Here is a 19,680-nt window from a genome sequence, read left to right on the forward strand (position 1 = left end):
AGTCCTCCCCCAGGGCCTGCTGTGAAGGCAAGAGATTGGAAAATGTTTTTGGAAGTTAAAATGCTTAAAAAAACAAACCCAATAAATGATGATTATTGTAGCTGTTACTGTAATTATTGGGTTTGAATACAATTGCTGTTGGTAATGGGAGGGAGGGAGGAAGAAGAGAGATGGGGGGATGATTGAGAGGGAGGGAAAAGAGAGTACGTTTTTCTCCTTTCATCTGTTCTACTTACACGGGGCCCCGCGATCTTCTCTCCTGGGTCTGCTGACCTGGGAGCTTTGTGTGTGTGGAGGGGGATGAGGAGGGACACTGGAACAAAGAGACAAGCCAATAAAAGTCAGTTCTTCCCATCTCTATGGTGCCCATCACCATGGTACCCTGAGATACAGCAACTAAATCCATAAAAAAAGATAGGTCCTTTTCCATGATGTCTCCAAAGGCACTGGGGATGGAGGGGCTACCAAAGTCTTTCAAGGGCAGGGTGACAGAGCAAGAGCTGAGTCCCCAAGTCCTCGTGGCCACAACGGCCGTGTTCAGCGTTCTTTAATATTGTCAGTGCAGAGTACTATTCACGTCTCTCCCAGCCGGGCCCCACTCATCCATCTTCACAATCTCTCAGTGCCCAGGGGCTTCTTGTGCCCTTTCATAAGCAGGGACAGCTGAGTGTGTGTGTGTGTGTGTGTGTGTGTGTGTGTGAGCGCGCATGTACAAAGGATATACTCGACTTGCTAAAGGTCACCCAGCTCAGTACCACAGCCCCCTAAGGTCTCCCCAGCTCCAGCTTAGAATTCTCCAAAATAGAGCTCCAGGGGGGCTTATCTGAGCTGCAGCCAGAGGGAGGAAGGAAACAAGAACTAGAAGGTTAAAGAGGGCAGGAGGGGTGGAGCTCCTGCAGTGGGCTCTGAAGCTCCTAGACAAATCGTCTCTGCATCCCCAGAGCGGAGCACACACTGGGTGCTCAATAAAAGTTTGATGAATGAATGACTGAGGCCGGGTGACTGGGGAAGGAGGGGAGGCAGTAATTGATCAAGAGGAGAATTCAGGAGTTATAACTTCAGATGAGCCAGGAGGAGAGCAGCTGAGATGTCTATGCTCCAAAGGAGGGGTAGCTGCACAAGAGTGCACAGCCACACTTGTGCCCTCCCACCCCCAACTACTCCAGACCACAATGTGTAATCTGTCTCAGGAACTTCCAGGCCAAAAGGGTCAGGGGGGCTGTTTTCATAAATACTTCTTTAAAGCTATGCTCTGTCAGAATAGACTGGAGCAAGAAGACAAAAGCTTCATGAAAAGTGAGGAAATAGGTTAGAATCTGAAGAGCATCCAAAGTTAGACACAGGAATGAGTAACCAAAGGTTAGTTTCTCCTTCTCTGGAGCCCTTTAATAGGACGGCCAGCCATCTGTTTGGTTGAGGGAAAGGCTGGCCCTCAGGGAGCCAAATTCAGAGGTTCTGGCCAGGGGCAATGGAGCTTCACAGTCCCAGCCCCTAGGTCTGGGTGGGGGACAGGAGCACGGGGAGGACGGAGACCCAACCAGGCAGACCCTTGGTGTGCCTGCCCTTCCTCCTGTTTGTCAGGGGAAGTTTTTAATTAATGGTGTGTAATCTGATCTGGCCCTTCTCCCCGCTGAGCACTGCCTTCAATCAGTGGAGCCATCTGCAATTGCAATTCATAATTCTCCCAAAAGGGAGGGGGTGCCTTGGTGATTAATACAATTAGCCTTTTATGTTGATGATTGTCTTAGCAGGAGCAGATGATGTGAGCGCAGAGCCTGGGCTGCCGCTTCCCCCATTGGCTGGCAGGAAGCCCCTCTCCACTTCCCGCCCCCACTGCTACCTCCGGCTGTAAAGAGGACACACTGAGACCACACTGTGCAAGGCTGGGGGGAGAGCCCAGGAAGGGGCCAGGCCCTGGGACACATTTAGGCTCCTCGGACTTTGGACTGAGGGGAGAGGAAGAGAAGACTGGAGAATTATCCAGAGACTTTCACTTTCCAAACAAAATCACTTTGACTTAAAGGTTTCTGTGTACCATAGTTTAAAAAAAAAAGAAAAAGAAAAAAAAGACTACATAAAGGTATATAATAGGGGTTGAAAACATTTAAATATAGGGTCAGGCAGTTATACTGCTCTGTGAACTTGAGCAAGTTACTTAAGGATCCTACTTCACTTTCCTCATCTGGAAAATGGGGTCTATTCGATAAGGGGGCTGGAACCACATGGAATGTGTGTGTTTGGCAAGGCAGCTGACACAGATCTCAGTCCCTGGTAGGGCGGTCACCATTTCTGCGGTAGACTGCAACTCCCTCTGCCAGCGGCTAAGCTGCCTCCCCGGCAGTTTCAAACGCAGCCCAGCCAGCTAGTACTGAAGAAAGAAACACTTCCTCTCCGTTCCCCAGCCTTAGTTAGCTTAAGCAAAGGAGACAGAGACAGAGAGAGAGACAGAGAGAGAGAGAGAGTGTGTGTGTGTGTGTGTGTGTTGGGGGAGGAGGATCCCAAAGGAAAGGAGTCAAGAATCAAACCCAAGAAAGAAAGAAAGACCTCCCCAGAACACAGAACTGGAGTGTTAGAGTGATCGATCATGGCTGAGAGTTTGTGGAAAGATCGAGGGGATGAGAGGAAGGAGGCTGGGCCAGTATAAAGGGGTAAAAAGACGCAGGGCTTTGAACATCTGGAATTTTATATGGAAGCTAAGAAAACATAAGGGGAGCAGCCATCATTGCTGAGGGTTTAAAAGGTAGCACAGATCAAAGTCTGTGATCTCTGATCTATAATAAGGTCAAAGGATCTGCAACAAGCTGATTGGGGTCTTGATGGGGGAGTGCACTGGGTCAGGAGAGGCGATCGCCTCAGTCCCTCCGGGCCCACGGCACTGCGCTTCATGACCTGGAGCAGCACAAGAAGAGAGCTCCTTATGGAGAGGGATGTTAACCCAGAGCCGGTGCCAGGCCCCAGCAACACCAGGGGGAAGACAGGGAGTGAAGAAGGGAAGGGAGAAGTTAAGGGCTAATCAAGAAGCATCCGGCCAAACAGTGGCCACTGGGTAGCTGGGGCAGGGGGGTCTGCACAGCCAAGATGTGCAATCACCTCTCAGGGAGGGGCGGCTACGCTGAGGAGCAATCCATCGTTAGCAAAAGCTGGAGGGGAGCTCGGTTAGTGAAGGCGGTTTATGAGAGTGTGGAGTCCGACAGCACTAATTAATAGACTGCAGTTAATGAGCAGAAAAGGGGGGAATGAAAACTGTGTCAGAGCTCTGATTAAGTCGGCTGAAGGGGCAGTTATTGCCAGAGTGAGGAATGGAGGGTGCCACTGACGGTGGCAGGGACCAACAACTGCACCCTAGCCCCATGGACATATGAAACAAGGCCCAGCCAGGCCAGGGCCCAGGCCAAGATCAGGAGAGGCCAGGACAGTTGCCGGGGATGTCCAGTTATGAGGCACCAGACTGGAGGTGCCTCTCCGCCCAGAATCTGCTTCCGGGCCCTCTCTACTGTTCATCCTGAGGCGCAGCTTTAATGTCATCACCTCTGAGGCTCTTAAGCCTCCAGCCACCCGCTCCTGAGCTCCAACACTCTGCACACACCTCCATCCTAGCACTGAACACACTATCCTAGTTGTTTGAACACCTCTCCCTATAGGAACATGAGGACCTTCTTAAACAAAATTATATTTTTAGTCTACCTCTTGTCTCAGGGCAACAGGTTCCTTAACTTGACTATCCTTTTTTTATGGGGTCCCCAAACCATGACCTTCCAGTTTCAAGGGAGGAAAGACCTCTGATATTCTAGGTTTTGTGAGCAAATTGGACCAAGGATTGCAATAAACACGACCAGCTCCCTGCCCGAACAGACCTCTGATCTCTTTTATGTGTTAAAGCACCCCAATGTTTCAGCACTATGTACTGATTTCAGAACCACACCAGAAAGTACCACTATTTTGGTCATAGCCTCACTGATTTACAATGGCTTTTTGCTACCTTTCCCCAACTCAGGGGTCATGTGCAGTGGCTCTAGGATGGGTCATGACTGGGACAGATTTTGATCTTATCCTACACATTGCCTGCCTGCCTCTTTGTGTTAGACGTCCCGAGGCTGAGCCCTGCTTTTCCCATCCTGCAGCCTCCTTCCGACACAAGGAACTCCCTGTTTTGAAGCTCTCCGACCACAGCTAAGTAGCAGGTTCCCTGGTCTCCACTTGTGGTCTAGCCAACAGCCTACCTCCCACAAACAGCCAACATTTCCAGTCCAAATAACATTGATGATAAGATGCACCACTACTTTATGAGCTGCTAAAGGAGAAAAACACTGCATTGTATTTGTAAGATGCCGTTGATTATAAGATATCCCAATCCTCAGAAATAGTAAAAAAAAATTGTTTTAAGTGCATCTTATGACCAAGGAAATGATCATTTCTCCTTCAGATCTTGGCTCTTTACATCAGATTTTAAAGTGAAGGGAAATGGAAGGCCAAAGTGGGGGGCCACACTAGAGGGTTGCAAGTCTTCTCCTGACTCTAAAGGGGATAGGCACATTGCCCTCGTACGCTCTCAACTCTATTCTAGCTTTTAAATACCCAGGCCACCCAACACGGTAAACATCCCCTCTCCCTCAGTACCAGGGAGGTCAGTGAAGAAAGCCCCACGTTTTTTACAGAGACAAAACACAAATCATGCCAAGCAGGGACCACCATTTTTGAGGGGATAATCGCCTAGCACTCCAATACCATTTATCCAACCACTTCTCACCCTACCGGGTTATCTTCCCCAGAGCCTCCAGGCCAGTGCCATGAGAAGATGCTGAGATTAGTCATTTCCTCCTAATCGGGCTAAGACAGCTCCGTTAAGCTGCCGACTGCAGGCAGTTCCCGTTAAAGCAAAGCAGCTGGAAAGGGCTTAGCCCTATAATGCCAGCAGCTGTATCTCCCCAGTGCGGCTGCTCTGCTGAGGGGCTGGACTCTGTCCAGAAGCATCAGGCGTTTAGCCCCAGTCAACATATATTAACCTAGGAGGAGAAAGCAGCCTGCTCCCTGGGGGAAGGAGAGGCGGTTCATTTACGCAGCTCACCTGAGGCCTTGCTTCCCAGTGAGGAATAAAAATCCCAGCCCCTTCATATGTCTTGCTCTCCTAAAATCTGCACAAACTCTACCATCTGACAGGCAGAAAGAGCTTTCTCTGTGGTAGGAGCAACTCCATTTTATTTTAATTTATTATTATTGTTTAATGTTTATTGTTTGACAGAGAGAGAGAGCAGGCGTGCGCAAGCGAGTGGGGGAGGGGCAGAGAAAGAGGGAGATACAGAATCAGAAGCAGACTCCAGGCTCTGGGCTGGCAGCACAGCGCCCGACGCAGGGCTCAAACTCACGAGCTGTGAGATCATAACCTGAGCTGAAGCTGGACGCTTAACTGACTGAGCCACCCAGGTGCCCCAGCAACTCCATTTTAAAAATTCACCTAAGGACAGATTCACTTGTTAGTTTTGACAACAGAAGACTTTAGACCACACAGACTCATTCTCCTTCGAGCTGATTTGGTTCCCTCTTCTGATGTCAGGTGTGTGTGTGGACACAACAGACTGACTACCTCTTCTTGGAGAGCAATGGGCCCTGGGGTTGATGAGGAAGAAAGCCGAACAGCCCTCAGAAAGCCCTGGCACAGAGCAGGCTGCTGAAGAGAGATCACTCGAAGACTTCTTACTCAAAGCCAGATGGTGAACATGAGACGGGGTGAGAGCTAATGCCACTCAGGGGGAAAGCCAATAAGCTAATCCAATGACACGTTTCTAGAAGCAGGCTGATGGCTTTGGCTCAGAGACTTGCCTGTTCTTGGCTCTGAGCTTCAGAGCACACAAGATGCACATGGATGACCCGAGAATGGACTCCCACCAGGAGAAACTGCAAACATTCACACCAACACATCCTCCTCCTTCCACATAGAAAACTTAGCCCTGGAGGGGCGCCTGAGTGGCTCAGTAGGTTGAGCATCCGACTTCAGCTCACATCATGATCTCGTGGTTTGTGGGTTCAAACCCTGCATCGGACCCTGTGCTGACAGCTCAGAGCCCAGAGTCTGCTTCAGATTCTGTGTCTCCCCGCCGCTCTCTCCCCTTTCCCTGCCCATGTCTCTCTCTCTCTCTCTCAAAAATACACATTAAAAAGAAGAAGGAAACAGCCCTGGATCACCATGCCCAGGACTTCCACCTCTGTAAGACAGTAAGCCTAACTATTAAGAGAGACATTTCAGGACTGCTTGGGTGGCTCCATCGGTTAAGCATCCGACTTCGGCTCAGGTCATGATCTCACAGTTCATGGGTTCGAGCCCCGCATCAGGCTCTGGGCTGACAGCTAGCTCAGAACCTGAAGCCTGCTTCAGATTCTGTATCTCCCTTTCTGACCCTCCCCAGCTCACGCAGTCTCTCTCAGAAATAAATTAAAAAAAAAAAGGGAAAAAAAAGCAGACATTTCATTCTCCTGTCCCAAATGCTTTCCCCAGCAGTCTAGGCCTCCCTGCTCCTTCTGGGTCATCTGTACATAAGCACATCCACATGCAGCCTTGAGTGGAATCATTTACATACCTAATAATATATCAACAGACCCCACAATGCTGATTTAAATAGCAAGCGCCACAGCTGAACTCTGGTGGGAGCTCTAATCCCCAGGTTCTTATCCTAAACTATAGATTAGTTTGTGGGAATTTGAGCCAAATCACCCCTCTGAATTTACCAATTGGGTTAAGATCACCTGCCCACCCCATATGGGTGTGGTGATGTCAAGATGATGAATGAAAGCACTTGATATGTTGTCAATCACCATATCACATTTCCTAGAGGAACCAGTTAATTCCATCTTCACTGATGACCAGAGACGATATTAACTGGCAAGAGCTTTATTAGAAATCTAAATATCCACTTACACGTGTCTGAGCCTAGCACGCAGATGGTGTCCAACTGTGTGAGATGTGAGAGCAATCTGTATAAAAACAATGCAGCTAAATGAAGCTGGCAAGAGTTATAGAGGGAGAAGGTAGACAAAAGGAAAATTCCTGCTTCCAACTCTAAGTCCCTGAAAAGTGGCCTCCTTTCCCATCCCACACAACTGCGGAGGACAAGGCTCCCACACACTACAAGGTTATTCCTGGTGACGTCAAACTGCCTTCTGCCTGACTTCGTGAATAGAAACCATCAACAAATACAGACTCTGAGAACCAGAGTCTAATTAATTACACAACGTAAGGACCCCCTGGCCTGGGGGCTTCACTTATTTACAAAATAGACCAACTACAGGGAGGTTTTTTTTTTAATCATTAAATTCTTAGGCTAAGTGACCAGTCTCCAAATCCTGTTTACACTAAAAGCACAATGACTAATGTGCCCCGACTCTGCATGCTTAATAGCTTTTCACACCAGTGGCTGAAACCGGAATCATGATCAAGGAAATCATCAAAGGACATGGATCAAGACCCTACTGTATGAACTGTGCCAAACTGAACACTGAGCTCTGTGCCTCCCTTGCTTCCGAGATGGGGACTCCATAACCACTTCTTCCCCTCTCACAGCTGAACCCAAGAAAAGGTGACACGTGATAAAGCAAACCACTGCTCGGTATGCCAGGCTTAGCACAATGGGTCTCCTGGATGCTTTTCCAATGGGAAATCACATACCATATGTATATGAGGTGTGTGTGTGTCTGTTTGAAGCTTGAGGTGGGCAGGAAGGCCCTGCTGTAACACAAACAAACACAACCAGCAAGACTGATAGCTTTGCTCCCTGCACTCACTCAGCACTCGTCACTTTGTGCTGCCCAGTAATTTAAGCATGAATTTAAGGATTCAAGACGCCTTTCAATGCCACAGGTGTAGTTCATAGCCCAAAATGACCATTTTTGTCATGATAAATCACCTGAACACTCGAGTCCTGTGATGGAAACTCAGGTGCCTTCTATTTCTGCAAGCAATGAATTTGCCTTCTTAAGGAGAAATCATTACATACCCAGTAATAAATGCAAATTGTTCCTGCTGAATCAAACCATGTAATGCTTGCCCAGTTAAATAAACATCAGACTTAGGAGTCTTACCTAGACTGATGGAGAACGGATTTAGAGATTTAGATTCTGGTTGTTAGCAAGTGAGAGAGTAAAGCGGAACTGTGTTAAAGGCAGAGGAAGAGGCGGCATCAGGACAGGTGAGGAGCAGGAGCCGGGGTGACAGCTAATCCAAAGCACCGGACCCTTTCCTTAAATCTCACATCAGGGCAATACAACTGAATTAAGGAAGCACTCGAAAGCCAAGCTGTTCCACATGAAGTACTATTAAAGAAGTTGAAGGTGGGTACATATTTCCCTTTGCTAATATCAGAATTATTTTCACGGCTGAGGTCTCTTGGCCTAGCTCAAAACTGAGCAACTGGCTGCCAACATCTGACACACAGGACCATTTCCTTTTTCGTTAATGGGCCATCAGTTCCTGCATAGGGTAGTCTTGCCTTCACTAACGTTATACAATCCATTTACTTCCTCCACATTAGTGACTTAAAATGCACCTAGGGGAGATACTACAGAACAGCAAATATGGAACCGGGCCAACACCAGGCTTGTGCAGACGTAAGAAAAGAGATGGCATCTAGGACAAAGTTAAAAAAAAATTAAAAATAAAACTTACCAGGCGTGTGTGTGTGTAAAGGGGGTGGGGGAAGAGGAGAGGGGACCCATCCTCTTTCAATTTGCTGTGGCAAAATCTCCCTGCTGTGAGAGCTGCCACCTCCCGGGAAAAGAGCCAGTAGGTTGCCTCCTCTCTCCGCGGTTACATATTAAGCCTGCAACTGTTTACGCTCAATCTCAGATACATTCTGTTCACCAGCCTCAGAGTTCCAAGTGCAGGTGCCCTCAGTTAATCATCCCAGCTCACTCCAGAGGCACTTCCAGCAGTGAAGGATGTTTCAGGCAGGCAGCCAGCCAGAGTCGGTTTTTTTTTTTTTTTTTTAAATGCACCATTCTGGTCCCTAAAGACTTGTTTAAAAAGTTTGGGTTTTGTTTAAAGTAGTTTCCTCAGATGAGAGGGTAACAGTCAAAGGACAAATCTAGGACTTCAGTTTGGACGATGAAAGACTGAAAGAGAAACGAAGAAACTGACTCCTGGTGGTGGCAGCACTGGGGAAGGGAAGTGAATGGAAATGAATAATAAGACCAAAACGCTGAGGAAAAATATTTTCTTAACAAGGTGTTGACGGTTACCTTCCAAGACAAGAAATCAACCTTGCAGTCATTTTGAAAAAACTATTTACTTTTTTTCCAAATATTCCAAATATGTGTTTTACAGACAGGGCACTATGGGTCAAAAACATTCTACAGAAAAAAAGCATTTTTATAGATATTGGAAATAATTTTAATAAAAGAAAAAGTTCATATTTATCTAGCTGTGGCTATGTTCCATAGGAAGATTTTAGCAACCAAAGTGCAAAGACAAAAAGTGTGGCTTTTCTTGCCACACAAAATATTGACAATCTCCCTTAGAGCCTACTCTTCATTGCAAACTGGGATGCCAAATAGACGGCATATGACCTTCAGAAGTAGGGCTCCAATGGACAAGGGGACAGGAGGGTCAAGCATCAGAATGAATTCAATGGAAGTGCAAACTGGCTTTGACCCCAAGCAAACCCAAAGTCCAACCAGAGGCCCATTAGAGATAAATACAAGTAGGAAATCACTTTTATAGGATGTGCTACTTAACACTATTAAACCTAATCAATCTGAATCAAAACTAAGCACACCCCCGTTACTAGTTCTGTCCTCATCCAATCCCATTTTTATGAAGGCTCCACATTATAGCTTAGTTCATACTGGGGGAAAGGGACCTTCCAAGTTCTCAGAAGGAGCCACCCTAAATCCTCTGTCCAACCTTTCTTTTACCCTGCCCTCCCACCTCCCACCCTGAGACAAGTCAGTCTTACCAAAGAGGTGGGGCTTGTCACTGTCTCAGGGAAATTAGTTCCAAATGACACCAGAGAAAGATCATTCCATGAGCAGCATTTGGCTTGAAGCCAAAGGGATGTACCTTCCCCCAGCTTCCCCCCAGAATCACAACAAATTCCATATTATCCTTTCCATTGCTGTAAAGATCTCCCATCTACAAGTTCCCAACAACGACTGCACAAGGTGTTGATATTATATTACTTGAGGAGAAAGAGGGAGATATATATAGTTCTAATAAAACCCCCATGCACAATTAAACTTGATTAAAAGCCTGGAGAATGCTAAAAGTAGTAATGAGTACAGGAGGCTACAGAGCAGAGCATACAGGTGCACCCTTCCTGCAGTCAGTAAATGTAGGCAAGAAACAGGAGACATGACTTCACTTGAGCATTGGAGAAGCAAAAAAGTTGCCTTGTCGTCCTAGGTTGGTGGCAGATTTGCTTTTGCTCCCAAATCTAAAGGAAAAGAAAATGAACTGAAAAAGTAGTCTATAAAAAAACGTAACCTGTAACATTATTTAATATTATCATCTAAAAATAGGAAGCCCTCTGCAACTACTCTGTAAACTACTCTTTGTCACCTGAGATGAGAGAGGGGAAAACAAAACCTTTAGATCCTTTTAAAAAAGGGGTTGTTATGGCTCCAGATTACCTTTTAACGCCTAGGTGCTAGCTAAGGTCTAATTCAATTCTTTCTTTCAATAAGCTTCGGTGTGATGGGAAAAGAGAGCTAAGGAAGCAGCCCTTTTTTACTTCCAAAGCCAGCCAGTTCCACATACCTGGGCGTGTTCTTGGTGAGGGTGGAGCGGACTCTCTGCGACAGGGAACTAGATGAAGGAGTCTTGAGAAGCTGATGCTCAGGAGTGGTCACAGGCCCCAGTAAACTCACTTTAATCAAAGTTAAGACATATTTTTAAAGAGGGGCAAAAAGGAAAGCACCCTTTCGGTGGCCAGTTTTGAGTACCCTACGTCTGTAACACACCAGTGTATCTTTTGACCTATGCAAGCAACTGCTCAGTGAATAGCTGACTTTCACTTCCTGATTGAGGCCATTCTCAAACTCCAGCCTTCACAAATCTAATGTCTGATCATTTGATTCCTATCTATATTAGAAAAAACAGTATGCTTTCTTACAAAGGATCTTGGGGCACCTGGGTGGCTCAGTCGACGAAATGTTTGACTCTTGATTTAGGCTCAAGTCATGATCTCATGGTCATGGAACAGAGTCCTGCATCACACAGCACACGCACAGCATGGAGCCTACTTGAGATTCTCTCTCTCTCCCCCCCATCTCTCTCTGCCCCTCCCCTGCTCGTGATCTCTCAAAATAATCATTAAAAAAAAAAAGGGGGGTGGGAGACCTTGCAAAAATGAAAGAATCGGTCTCCAATGCCGTAAAAGTTGGAAGAAACCAGCCTCGTGAATTTTTGGTGGCAATACAAATTGACAAAAGCCTTTAAGAAATCAAGCTGGTTAAAACATAAAAATGTTCAAGGCCTTTAATTCAGTGATTTTCACTCTTGGGAATTTATCATTAGGAGAAAAACAGCATATACATATAATGCTGATGGCAGTATTATTAATAACTATGAAAATTTCAAAAATAACATCAATTCCTAATAGACCATGTTAGTAAATTATACTTTACAACCATAAAAGTGATACATAGTAACAGGAAAAGTTCTCACAATATGCTAAGTGAAATAAGATCAAACTGTATCTAAATTGTTGTTATATTTTTAAAATATCCATGTGTATGTAAAGAAAGGAAGGAGAACCATGTTCCATGAACATTAAAAAAGGGATGGTAGAACTGTACAAATTTTCTTTTAATGTTAGAATCCTCATAATGAATTTAAAATTTTTTATTGACAAATATGAATTCAGAATAGTTCTAGCAAAGGCACGGAGAAGGTCCCTTAAGAAGCATAACTTGGAGGGGCATCTAGGTGGCTCAGTTGGTTAAGCATCCGACTCTGATCTCAGCCCAGGTCTCAATCTCAGGGTCATGAGTTCAAGCCCCACTTTGGACTCTGCACTGGGCATGAAGCCTACTATTTAAAAAAAAAAAAAAAGCACAACTTGGGCCTTACCTTTAATATCTGGGGTCTGTGGTGTTGAAAACGCATTTGAGTTTTCAATGACATGCATGGGGTCAATGTTCTCTTGTTCCACCATCATGAACCGACTCCAGTATTCCAGGGGCAGTGACAGCAGGCACTCTACCACCTAAAAAAGCCACCAAACATGTTAGCATACCCCCAAAGCTCAGGGCTTACCTCTCACCACTCTCTCATTTTATCATGTTATACATGTTTATATGTGTGTGTATATATATATATATATATATATATATATATATATATAAAAAAATACACACATATATATATATGAAGTACATTAAAACTTGTATAACATTAACATACATACGCGTATGTGTATATACACACACACATACATATGTACGTACACACATAAAATGCACTTGCCTACCTTGGGCTGACGTTTGATGTCCTGCAACATTACCACTGGATCTGGATTGGGCACAGCATGGGCAACTATGGTAGGCCCAAAGACTTTAGCCAGATTGGCCACATCCATTTTAGTATTTGGGCTCTGAGCCACTCTAAACAAGAGAACATTCAATTAGAAGACTCTGTCCACTTAAACGCAGACCAAAATATAAGATCTACCAGAAAACAATTCACCCCTCACATTCCCTCCCTAACACCCAATCCACATTATGTTCCCCATGGCAAATTCCCGATCTCCCAGAAACAGGTTTCTGCTGTACTCACCTCTGCAAGTGAATCATGAGGAAAGCTAATGTGTCTCTGTTGGCCTGGGGCAGCTCACCAATAGCCTGGTACATGGCAGCTTTGCTGTTGTCCTCATCTGGGATTTCTATAAATGAAAGGAAAGCACCAAGAAGCCTAGACTTCTTTTTCTTGACAGCGGGCTTCCAAGTGATCGACCACAGAGTCTCATCTATACAGTAAGCTTCTGAAACTTCTGATTAGGTTCATGACTGCATCAAACTCCAGTTTCATTAGCAAGCAGGACAGAAGCCAACAGCTCAATATCAGAAATCAGAACCTTCACAAAAATCGGCTGCTGAAGTTAGGGAAAGCAGCTAGCAAGCCATGCGCTGGGAAGGCAGGCCTACAGCCACAGTGACTACAATTACCAAAAAGGTGTCCATCTTTAAAACATGTTCAAGGGCCCACTACGTACCAAGTACTATTCTAAGTGCTCAGGTAAAGCAGAATTAAGCAAAGACTTTGCCTCATGGAACTTACATTCTATCAGAGGAGTCAGTCAAAAAGCAGGTATCTAGCAGGTAGTGGTACATAGGGGAAGCTAGAAAGCAATGGGAGCAGTTATTTTGGACAAGGTGGTTGGGAAAGGTATTTTTGAGGAGAAGATACCCAAGAAGAAACCCACAAGAAAGAAAGGGAAGAAGAAAGGAGCAAATCATGCAAATACATTCCAGGCTGAGACAATAATAAATGCAAGGGCCTCAAGATGGGAGTGAACTTAGTCACGTGAACCCCAATAAGTCGAGAAGGAAGAAGGGAAGGACACGGAGAGAAATGATGCTAGAGACATAAGGTGGGGTCTTTGGGGCCATGTTAAGGGCTATGGATTTTATTATGAGAGTGATGGGAAGCCACTGGAGATACTAAGGACAGGAGGGACATCATCTAATATAAACATTAAAAGGGCTCCTCTGGATACCATATGAGGATGACAGTGTCAAGGGCAAGAGTAGAAAAAGGAAAACACTAGGTTCTTCTGTCACTCCAGGATGAGAGATGTCGAGAGTCGTAGTAGTAGGAGTGGCAAATTTCAATTTTAACATAAATTTTACAAGATCTCTGCTGACCAGATTTGCCAATGGATTAAATGTGGTATGGGGAAAAGAAATCAAAGATGGCTCCAAGTTCAAAAGGACAATCTCAAACTCTACCAAAAAAAACAACCACCCCTGTTAATACCCTGTATAGTTTAGACAGGAAGAGGACAGGCACCGGAACATGGAAATAGGCATTCTTCATCAAAGTATTTGAGCATCTACTATGTGGCGGGCACTGTATTGGGCAGTAAACAGAAGAGTCCCTCTGGGACTCCCATTCTAGAATTAAAGATCTACTCTTACCCGCCGCTTCCATGAAAGTCTTGTTAAGCCGAAAGGTCAGAAGGGGTTCTTTGAGATTTCGAAGAAAGTCCTTCAGGAGGCTACAGATGGCGTGGATATCATCCACTTTGCTGAGAAGGGGTACAGTTTTCACTCTGAGGAATTTCTCTTTCAGGTCTTTTACTGTCCGGTCACAGCCAGAGATCCGATACAAGCCTGTCTATTATCAAGGTGACACTTTCAGAAAGAACCTCCTAATTATTAACACAAATAACAAATAGGTGCTCTCTGAAGATTGACTCTTACCTCGGTCAGCCCTCTCTGCTCAATCTCATTTACGCAATGGACAACAATGGAGGGGATCATTGGAGAAGTCTGGGATACATAATCTGCCAGCATTCCCTGAAAAGGGAGAGTTTTAAATTATTATTTATTACCACTTAGACCAGCAAATGAAGATGAGTAGGAAGAAACATGTCCAAACTAATACTCAGGCTGGGACATCATGTCTACTTTTAAATTCCTATTCCCAAAGCGTACATTAGAACAGAGACTCTCCATGTTTTTTCCTACCTCCACACCAGGACAGATTTCTGGTCACATACACCACACTCTTACATGAACAAGTAATAAGATCACTACCTACAACTCTGCCTCTATTTCTCTCCTACTCAGGAGCCTGAGAAAACAAGCAATGACAAGATTACAGGTACGGCCTTTAATATAAACTAATTTATTATTCTAAAAAAGAAAACCTTTTTTACACTTTAATTACTCTTAGTAAGAAAAATTATTTAACACAAATCACAGTTGCTCGGGACACAAACATATCTGTAGGGAGAGCTCCATTGTTCTACATCAGAGTACAAGAAATTTACAACCAATTACATGCACAAATAAGAACTCTTAAGATTAAAGAAAGCAAAGTTTGATTTGCTGGGGGCTGGATAGCAACATAATCATTTTGTTTTGAATCTTATTAACACTACTTGTACAATAAATAATTTATTAACAGATTGAATCAATTTTTAGAAATAAGCAATCTAATCTTAATAGCCTAGTATGGAATATCTCTAACATAAGAGAAACTACAGTCACAGATGAAATTATATGATGGCTGGGATTTGTTTCAAAATAATTCACTAGACAGGGCCAGGAGGACATGGGGGTATTGATAAATCAAGATTGGACATGACTAGTAATCACAGAAGTTGGGTGATAGGAACCAGGGATTGGTTATTCCAATCTCTCTACTTCTGTATGTATTTGAAATTTTACAAAATAGGAATAGATTGCGGAGGGGAAGGAAAAGGAGGGGAAAGGAAGGGAAAAGGGAAGGGAGGAATAAGGAAAGGAGAAAAGGGAAGGAGGGAGTATGAGTAGAGAAGGGGGTAGAGGGTGGGAGAAGGGGAGGGAGGGAGAGGTGGGAAGGGAAGAGGAATTCGGTGTAGAAAAGTTACTAAGTAGACAAACCCAAGCAGGACTCTCCTACAAGTTAACGTTTTATAATTTCTCTTCAATATTCATGGAAAAAAATACACTTGGCATCACTTATTTAAGAATTCTTTTGAATGTTTATTCATTTGTAAGAGAGAGAATGAGACAGAGTGTGAGCAGGGGAGGGGCAGAGAGAGAGAGAGAGGGAGGTACAGAATTTGAAGCAGGCTCCAGGCTCTGAGCCAGCTGTCAGCACAGAGCCCGATGCGGGGCTCGAACCCATGAACTGCGAGATCATAGCCTGAGCTGAAGTTGGACGCTTAACCCACTGAGTTACCCACCCAGGCGCCCCATTGGCATCACTTATTTGAGGATAAAAACAGACATTAAGCTTTGGAAAAGCTAAAGAAGCCATAACACAAGGACAGCTCCCGCAGAGCATACCTCTCCAATCTTGACAGGCGTTCCTATCAGGGTAGGAATGCAGGGAAGGGGACAGCGATCCCGACATTCTGGATGGGAAACCACACGACAGTCTCGACACTTCAGAGACAGCTTGCCAAACTTTATCCGCTTTCCACACGGAACACAAGATTCCGGTTTAATAACCTGAGGACAAGAGAGGACAGAAAGAAGAGAGTGGTCTGAGTTAGACAATTATCATCATCAATGACCAACAAGCTCCTAATTCCTTTACACTTTTTTCTGTAATTCTCACAATAATCCTACAATATAGGTTTTGTTTTCTTTATTTTAAGATAAGGAAACAGAAGCAAAAACAGGCTGCATAACTTGCATAAGGTTATCCAGCTAGAAGTGGACAGTGTACAGTAGTAGAAAGAATCTGTTGACAAAGAGTCACAAAACCTCCATGTTAATTCTGCCATTTACTGTCCTGTGGCCCAAACTGTCCTGTGGCTCTTCTGAGCCTCAGTCAGTTTGCTTGGGTTTTTATCAGGAAATCCAATGGGACAAACGTAAANCTAAAGCATGCTATTCTTAAGAATACAACGTAGGGGCACCTGGGTGGCTCAGTCGGTTGAGTGTCCGACTTCAGCTCAGGTCATGATCTCACAGCTCGTGGGTTCGAGCCCCTGTCCGGCTCTGTGTTGACAGCTCAGAGCCTGGAACCTGCTTCTGATTCTGTGTATCCCTCTCTCTCTCTGCCTCTCCCCTGCTCATGATTTGTCTCTGTCTCTCAAAAATAAATGTTTACCAAAAAAATACAATGTAAATATGTATCACAGAAAAGCATAAACAAATGCTTCTGAAAAGTTGCTTTGTTCTCATTTAATATTACAGAATGGAAAGGTACACACTTTCTGTAACCAGTAGTCAGCCCTGATAAATGGAAATGAAAGGAAACTTGACATTTACCTTTCTAACACTAAGTTATTTAAGTCTGCTCCTGGTATATACTAATTTCACAATCAAAAAATTAATTGTGCCCTGGGGTGCCTGGGTGGCTCAGTCAGTTAAGCATCCGACTTCAGCTCAGGTCATGATCTCATGAATTGTAAGTTTGAGCTCCACATCAGGCTCTCTGTTGTCAGTACAGAGCCTGCTTTGGAAATTCTGTCCCCCGACTCTCTGCCCTTCCCCCACTCATGCATGCTCACTCTCTCTCTCAAAAAAATAAAACCATTTAAAAAATAAAATTTTCCATTAAAAATAAATTAAACAAACATTAAAAAAATTTAAGTGTGCCCCAAAGAAGAAGCAATCATAGATCTACCGTCTTAGAGACGAAGTCATGCAGGCGCATCCCTCCATTATTCTGTGGAGTGCCGGAACTGTCTGCCTCCGTTCTTGGCTCCAGCTGCCTGCTGCTCAAGGTAGAGTCGCTGTTCCACGGTTGTAAAGTACCTAGAAAACAACCAACTGTAAGCTTTTGTGCATTAATATTTTGTCCCTTCTGAATTTTAACCCTGATTTTAATATAACTGGTAGACAACCAGTAATTTGTAACCCTACTCAGAAGTGACTACAACAGCTACACAGAAAAATCAGTTCAAAAATAACAAGTTATACACAAGTGGCTTAGGCCAGGCTAGCAACCCAAAAGTAGAGTATGATACCGTGTGTGCCCTGGTCCTCGGTAGGAAGCGGAAAGAAACAACAAAACTCCTGTCGCAGAGGATTCTAAAAAACCAAGTCTCCCCAAATTTTACCAGTTGCTTTACACAGGCAATTTAGCCACAAACCCAGTGGACCTGTTTTCCTTCGGCTTCTCGTCCAATATGGCACAGTCTCAATCGTGGACACAGCTTCGATGGGCCCACCATCATTGGGAACAGTCACTGTCGTTTTTGCAACTATGGATTCATTCCCCTGAAACAAAAGTAGAAATGAGCAAAGAATAAACATGTGAATCTAATTTCCCCTCCACTATCAGGGTGTTTCACAGTGGGTGAAAAATTCCTGAATCTTGGTCAGGGCTTAAGGCCCTAGCTTAAAACACTCTTAAGTTGAAACCTCATACTTCAGAACAGAAATACAGGGGCACCTGGGTGGCTTAATCGGTTAAGTGCCCAACTCTTGATTTCAGCTCAGGTCATGATCTCATGACTGAGCTCCACATCGGGCTCTGTGCTGGGCTGGAGACTGCTTAAGATTCTCTCTCCCTCTGTCCCTCCCCTGCTCACACTCTCTCAAAAACTAAAAACTAACTAAATAAATAAAAAGAATATTGGGAAAAAAAACCCAAATAAAGGTCACAGAGGCATACATACAAGCAATGAAGAATCAAATATAAAGCTGACAGTTGTTTATTCAGAGTAATTCCATTCATAAGGATGATAAGGATCCTATTACACTGAAAAACTCACCAAATCGCTCTCTCAAAATAACTATGCAATGTTGACTCAGGATTTTTAATGCTTGGGGCCACTAATCTCTGATGTGTTCACAACCACAATTTCTTGGCCTGAATTTTCTTACCTGGTCTACCGTGGAGCCAATGGAACGAGTCTTCTTTACAGGTCCAGGGGGACCATCAATGAACTGTCGGCTACTGGAACGCTAGAAAGGAGACAAAGACCAGTAAGTTCAGTGCCAAATAGAAGATCTGAAGCACAGAAGACAAAATTATTCCATTAGACAACCTGGTGCAAGTCTTGGGTACCAGGGCTATGGTAAATAACAATGTGCTCTCTCATTCTGTTTCCATTTCTTAAAGCTTACGTTGTACCAATACAAAAATGCCTTCAGTGCCCTAGAAGAAACAAGCAAGCTTTGGAAAAATCTTTATGACAGCGCCAGAAAGAGAAGAGCTGTAATCCTACCGAAGTACATGAAGACTCTGGAAACATATGAAGTACCTTAAACAATTGCACACAGATAGATCTCCGCATATCCCATTATACACACATTCCATCTGAAAATTATATTAGAGTACAAAAGTCCTGCATAAAAATTCATATGACAATTCAAAACAAACTTAAGAACATCCTTTTCCACCCCATGAATGAACCAAAGCAGCCAGAACAGTGAAATAGGACAAGATTCTGCCCTGAGTTCCTACCTTAAGGAACATCAATGCCGCCCCCCAGCATGAATTCATTCGTAGTCAGTGTTTAACAATGGCTAGAGCAACATGTCAGGAATGCTCTATCATGGCAAAAATTCTAGAGAGAATCCCTTTATTGCTATTTTGTAAAAACAGCAACAAAAATTAAACAAAACCATACCTACCCTCTTTTCTCTCTTCTTCAGTTTGAAAGTCTTTGCCAAAGAAGAATCCCAATCCTGTTGACAATTACACTGTATTAATTTCTTTCTGTGGTTAGGCCTCCCCTAAATCCTGTGCAAATAAATTTACAGGGAACTTTAAAGGCTTTTTGAGTCAGACTACCTAACTTACAATTTGAAGAGAGGGGGAAGGGAGGGCCTCAAGTGTTGTAGCTCCAGAGCCATAGTAAGTTAACAGGCTTTCTTTCCAAAATTGAAGCTATTATAATAGAATCAGGAATCAATACCTCAGAGGCAAGAAAAGGTTAAAGAATCAACTTCTGTCGTGATTATCTCCAGTGTCTGGTCCTTTATTTCTGATTATTTTTGTAATTAGTTTTAGAAGTTACAGAATCTTAGGCACTATACTGATCATGTTAGATGTGATTCTTGCTCTTAAGAGATTGTTATTAT

General features: G+C 44.2%; 1 protein-coding gene across 5 annotated transcripts in view; it reads right to left on the bottom strand.

Moving 5' to 3' along the window:
• Positions 1-9,253: 9,253 nt before the first annotated feature.
• RACGAP1 (Rac GTPase activating protein 1) overlaps positions 9,254-19,680 on the bottom strand; it is a 28,595-nt gene continuing 18,168 nt past the window's right edge. For 4 of the 5 annotated variants that reach the window (XM_077753343.1, XM_077753344.1, XM_077753345.1 and 1 more), the window contains exons 6-17: positions 19,231-19,284; positions 18,478-18,558; positions 17,742-17,868; positions 17,273-17,403; positions 15,982-16,146; positions 14,407-14,502; positions 14,122-14,320; positions 12,761-12,866; positions 12,456-12,588; positions 12,056-12,191; positions 10,742-10,850; positions 9,254-10,418 (exon numbers count right to left, since the gene is read on the bottom strand). In XM_077753343.1, the coding sequence (XP_077609469.1) occupies positions 10,343-10,418; positions 10,742-10,850; positions 12,056-12,191; positions 12,456-12,588; positions 12,761-12,866; positions 14,122-14,320; positions 14,407-14,502; positions 15,982-16,146; positions 17,273-17,403; positions 17,742-17,868; positions 18,478-18,558; positions 19,231-19,284 (1,413 nt within the window). In that variant the 3' untranslated portion in view covers positions 9,254-10,342. The remainder of the gene's footprint in view (positions 10,419-10,741; positions 10,851-12,055; positions 12,192-12,455; positions 12,589-12,760; positions 12,867-14,121; positions 14,321-14,406; positions 14,503-15,981; positions 16,147-17,272; positions 17,404-17,741; positions 17,869-18,477; positions 18,559-19,230; positions 19,285-19,680) is intronic. The other variant, XM_077753347.1, reaches the window with a different exon arrangement.

This window comes from Crocuta crocuta, unplaced genomic scaffold (assembly GCF_008692635.1).
Source record: "Crocuta crocuta isolate KB4526 unplaced genomic scaffold, BGI_CrCroc_1.0 scaffold30, whole genome shotgun sequence".
NCBI classification, from domain to species: Eukaryota; Metazoa; Chordata; class Mammalia; order Carnivora; family Hyaenidae; genus Crocuta; species Crocuta crocuta.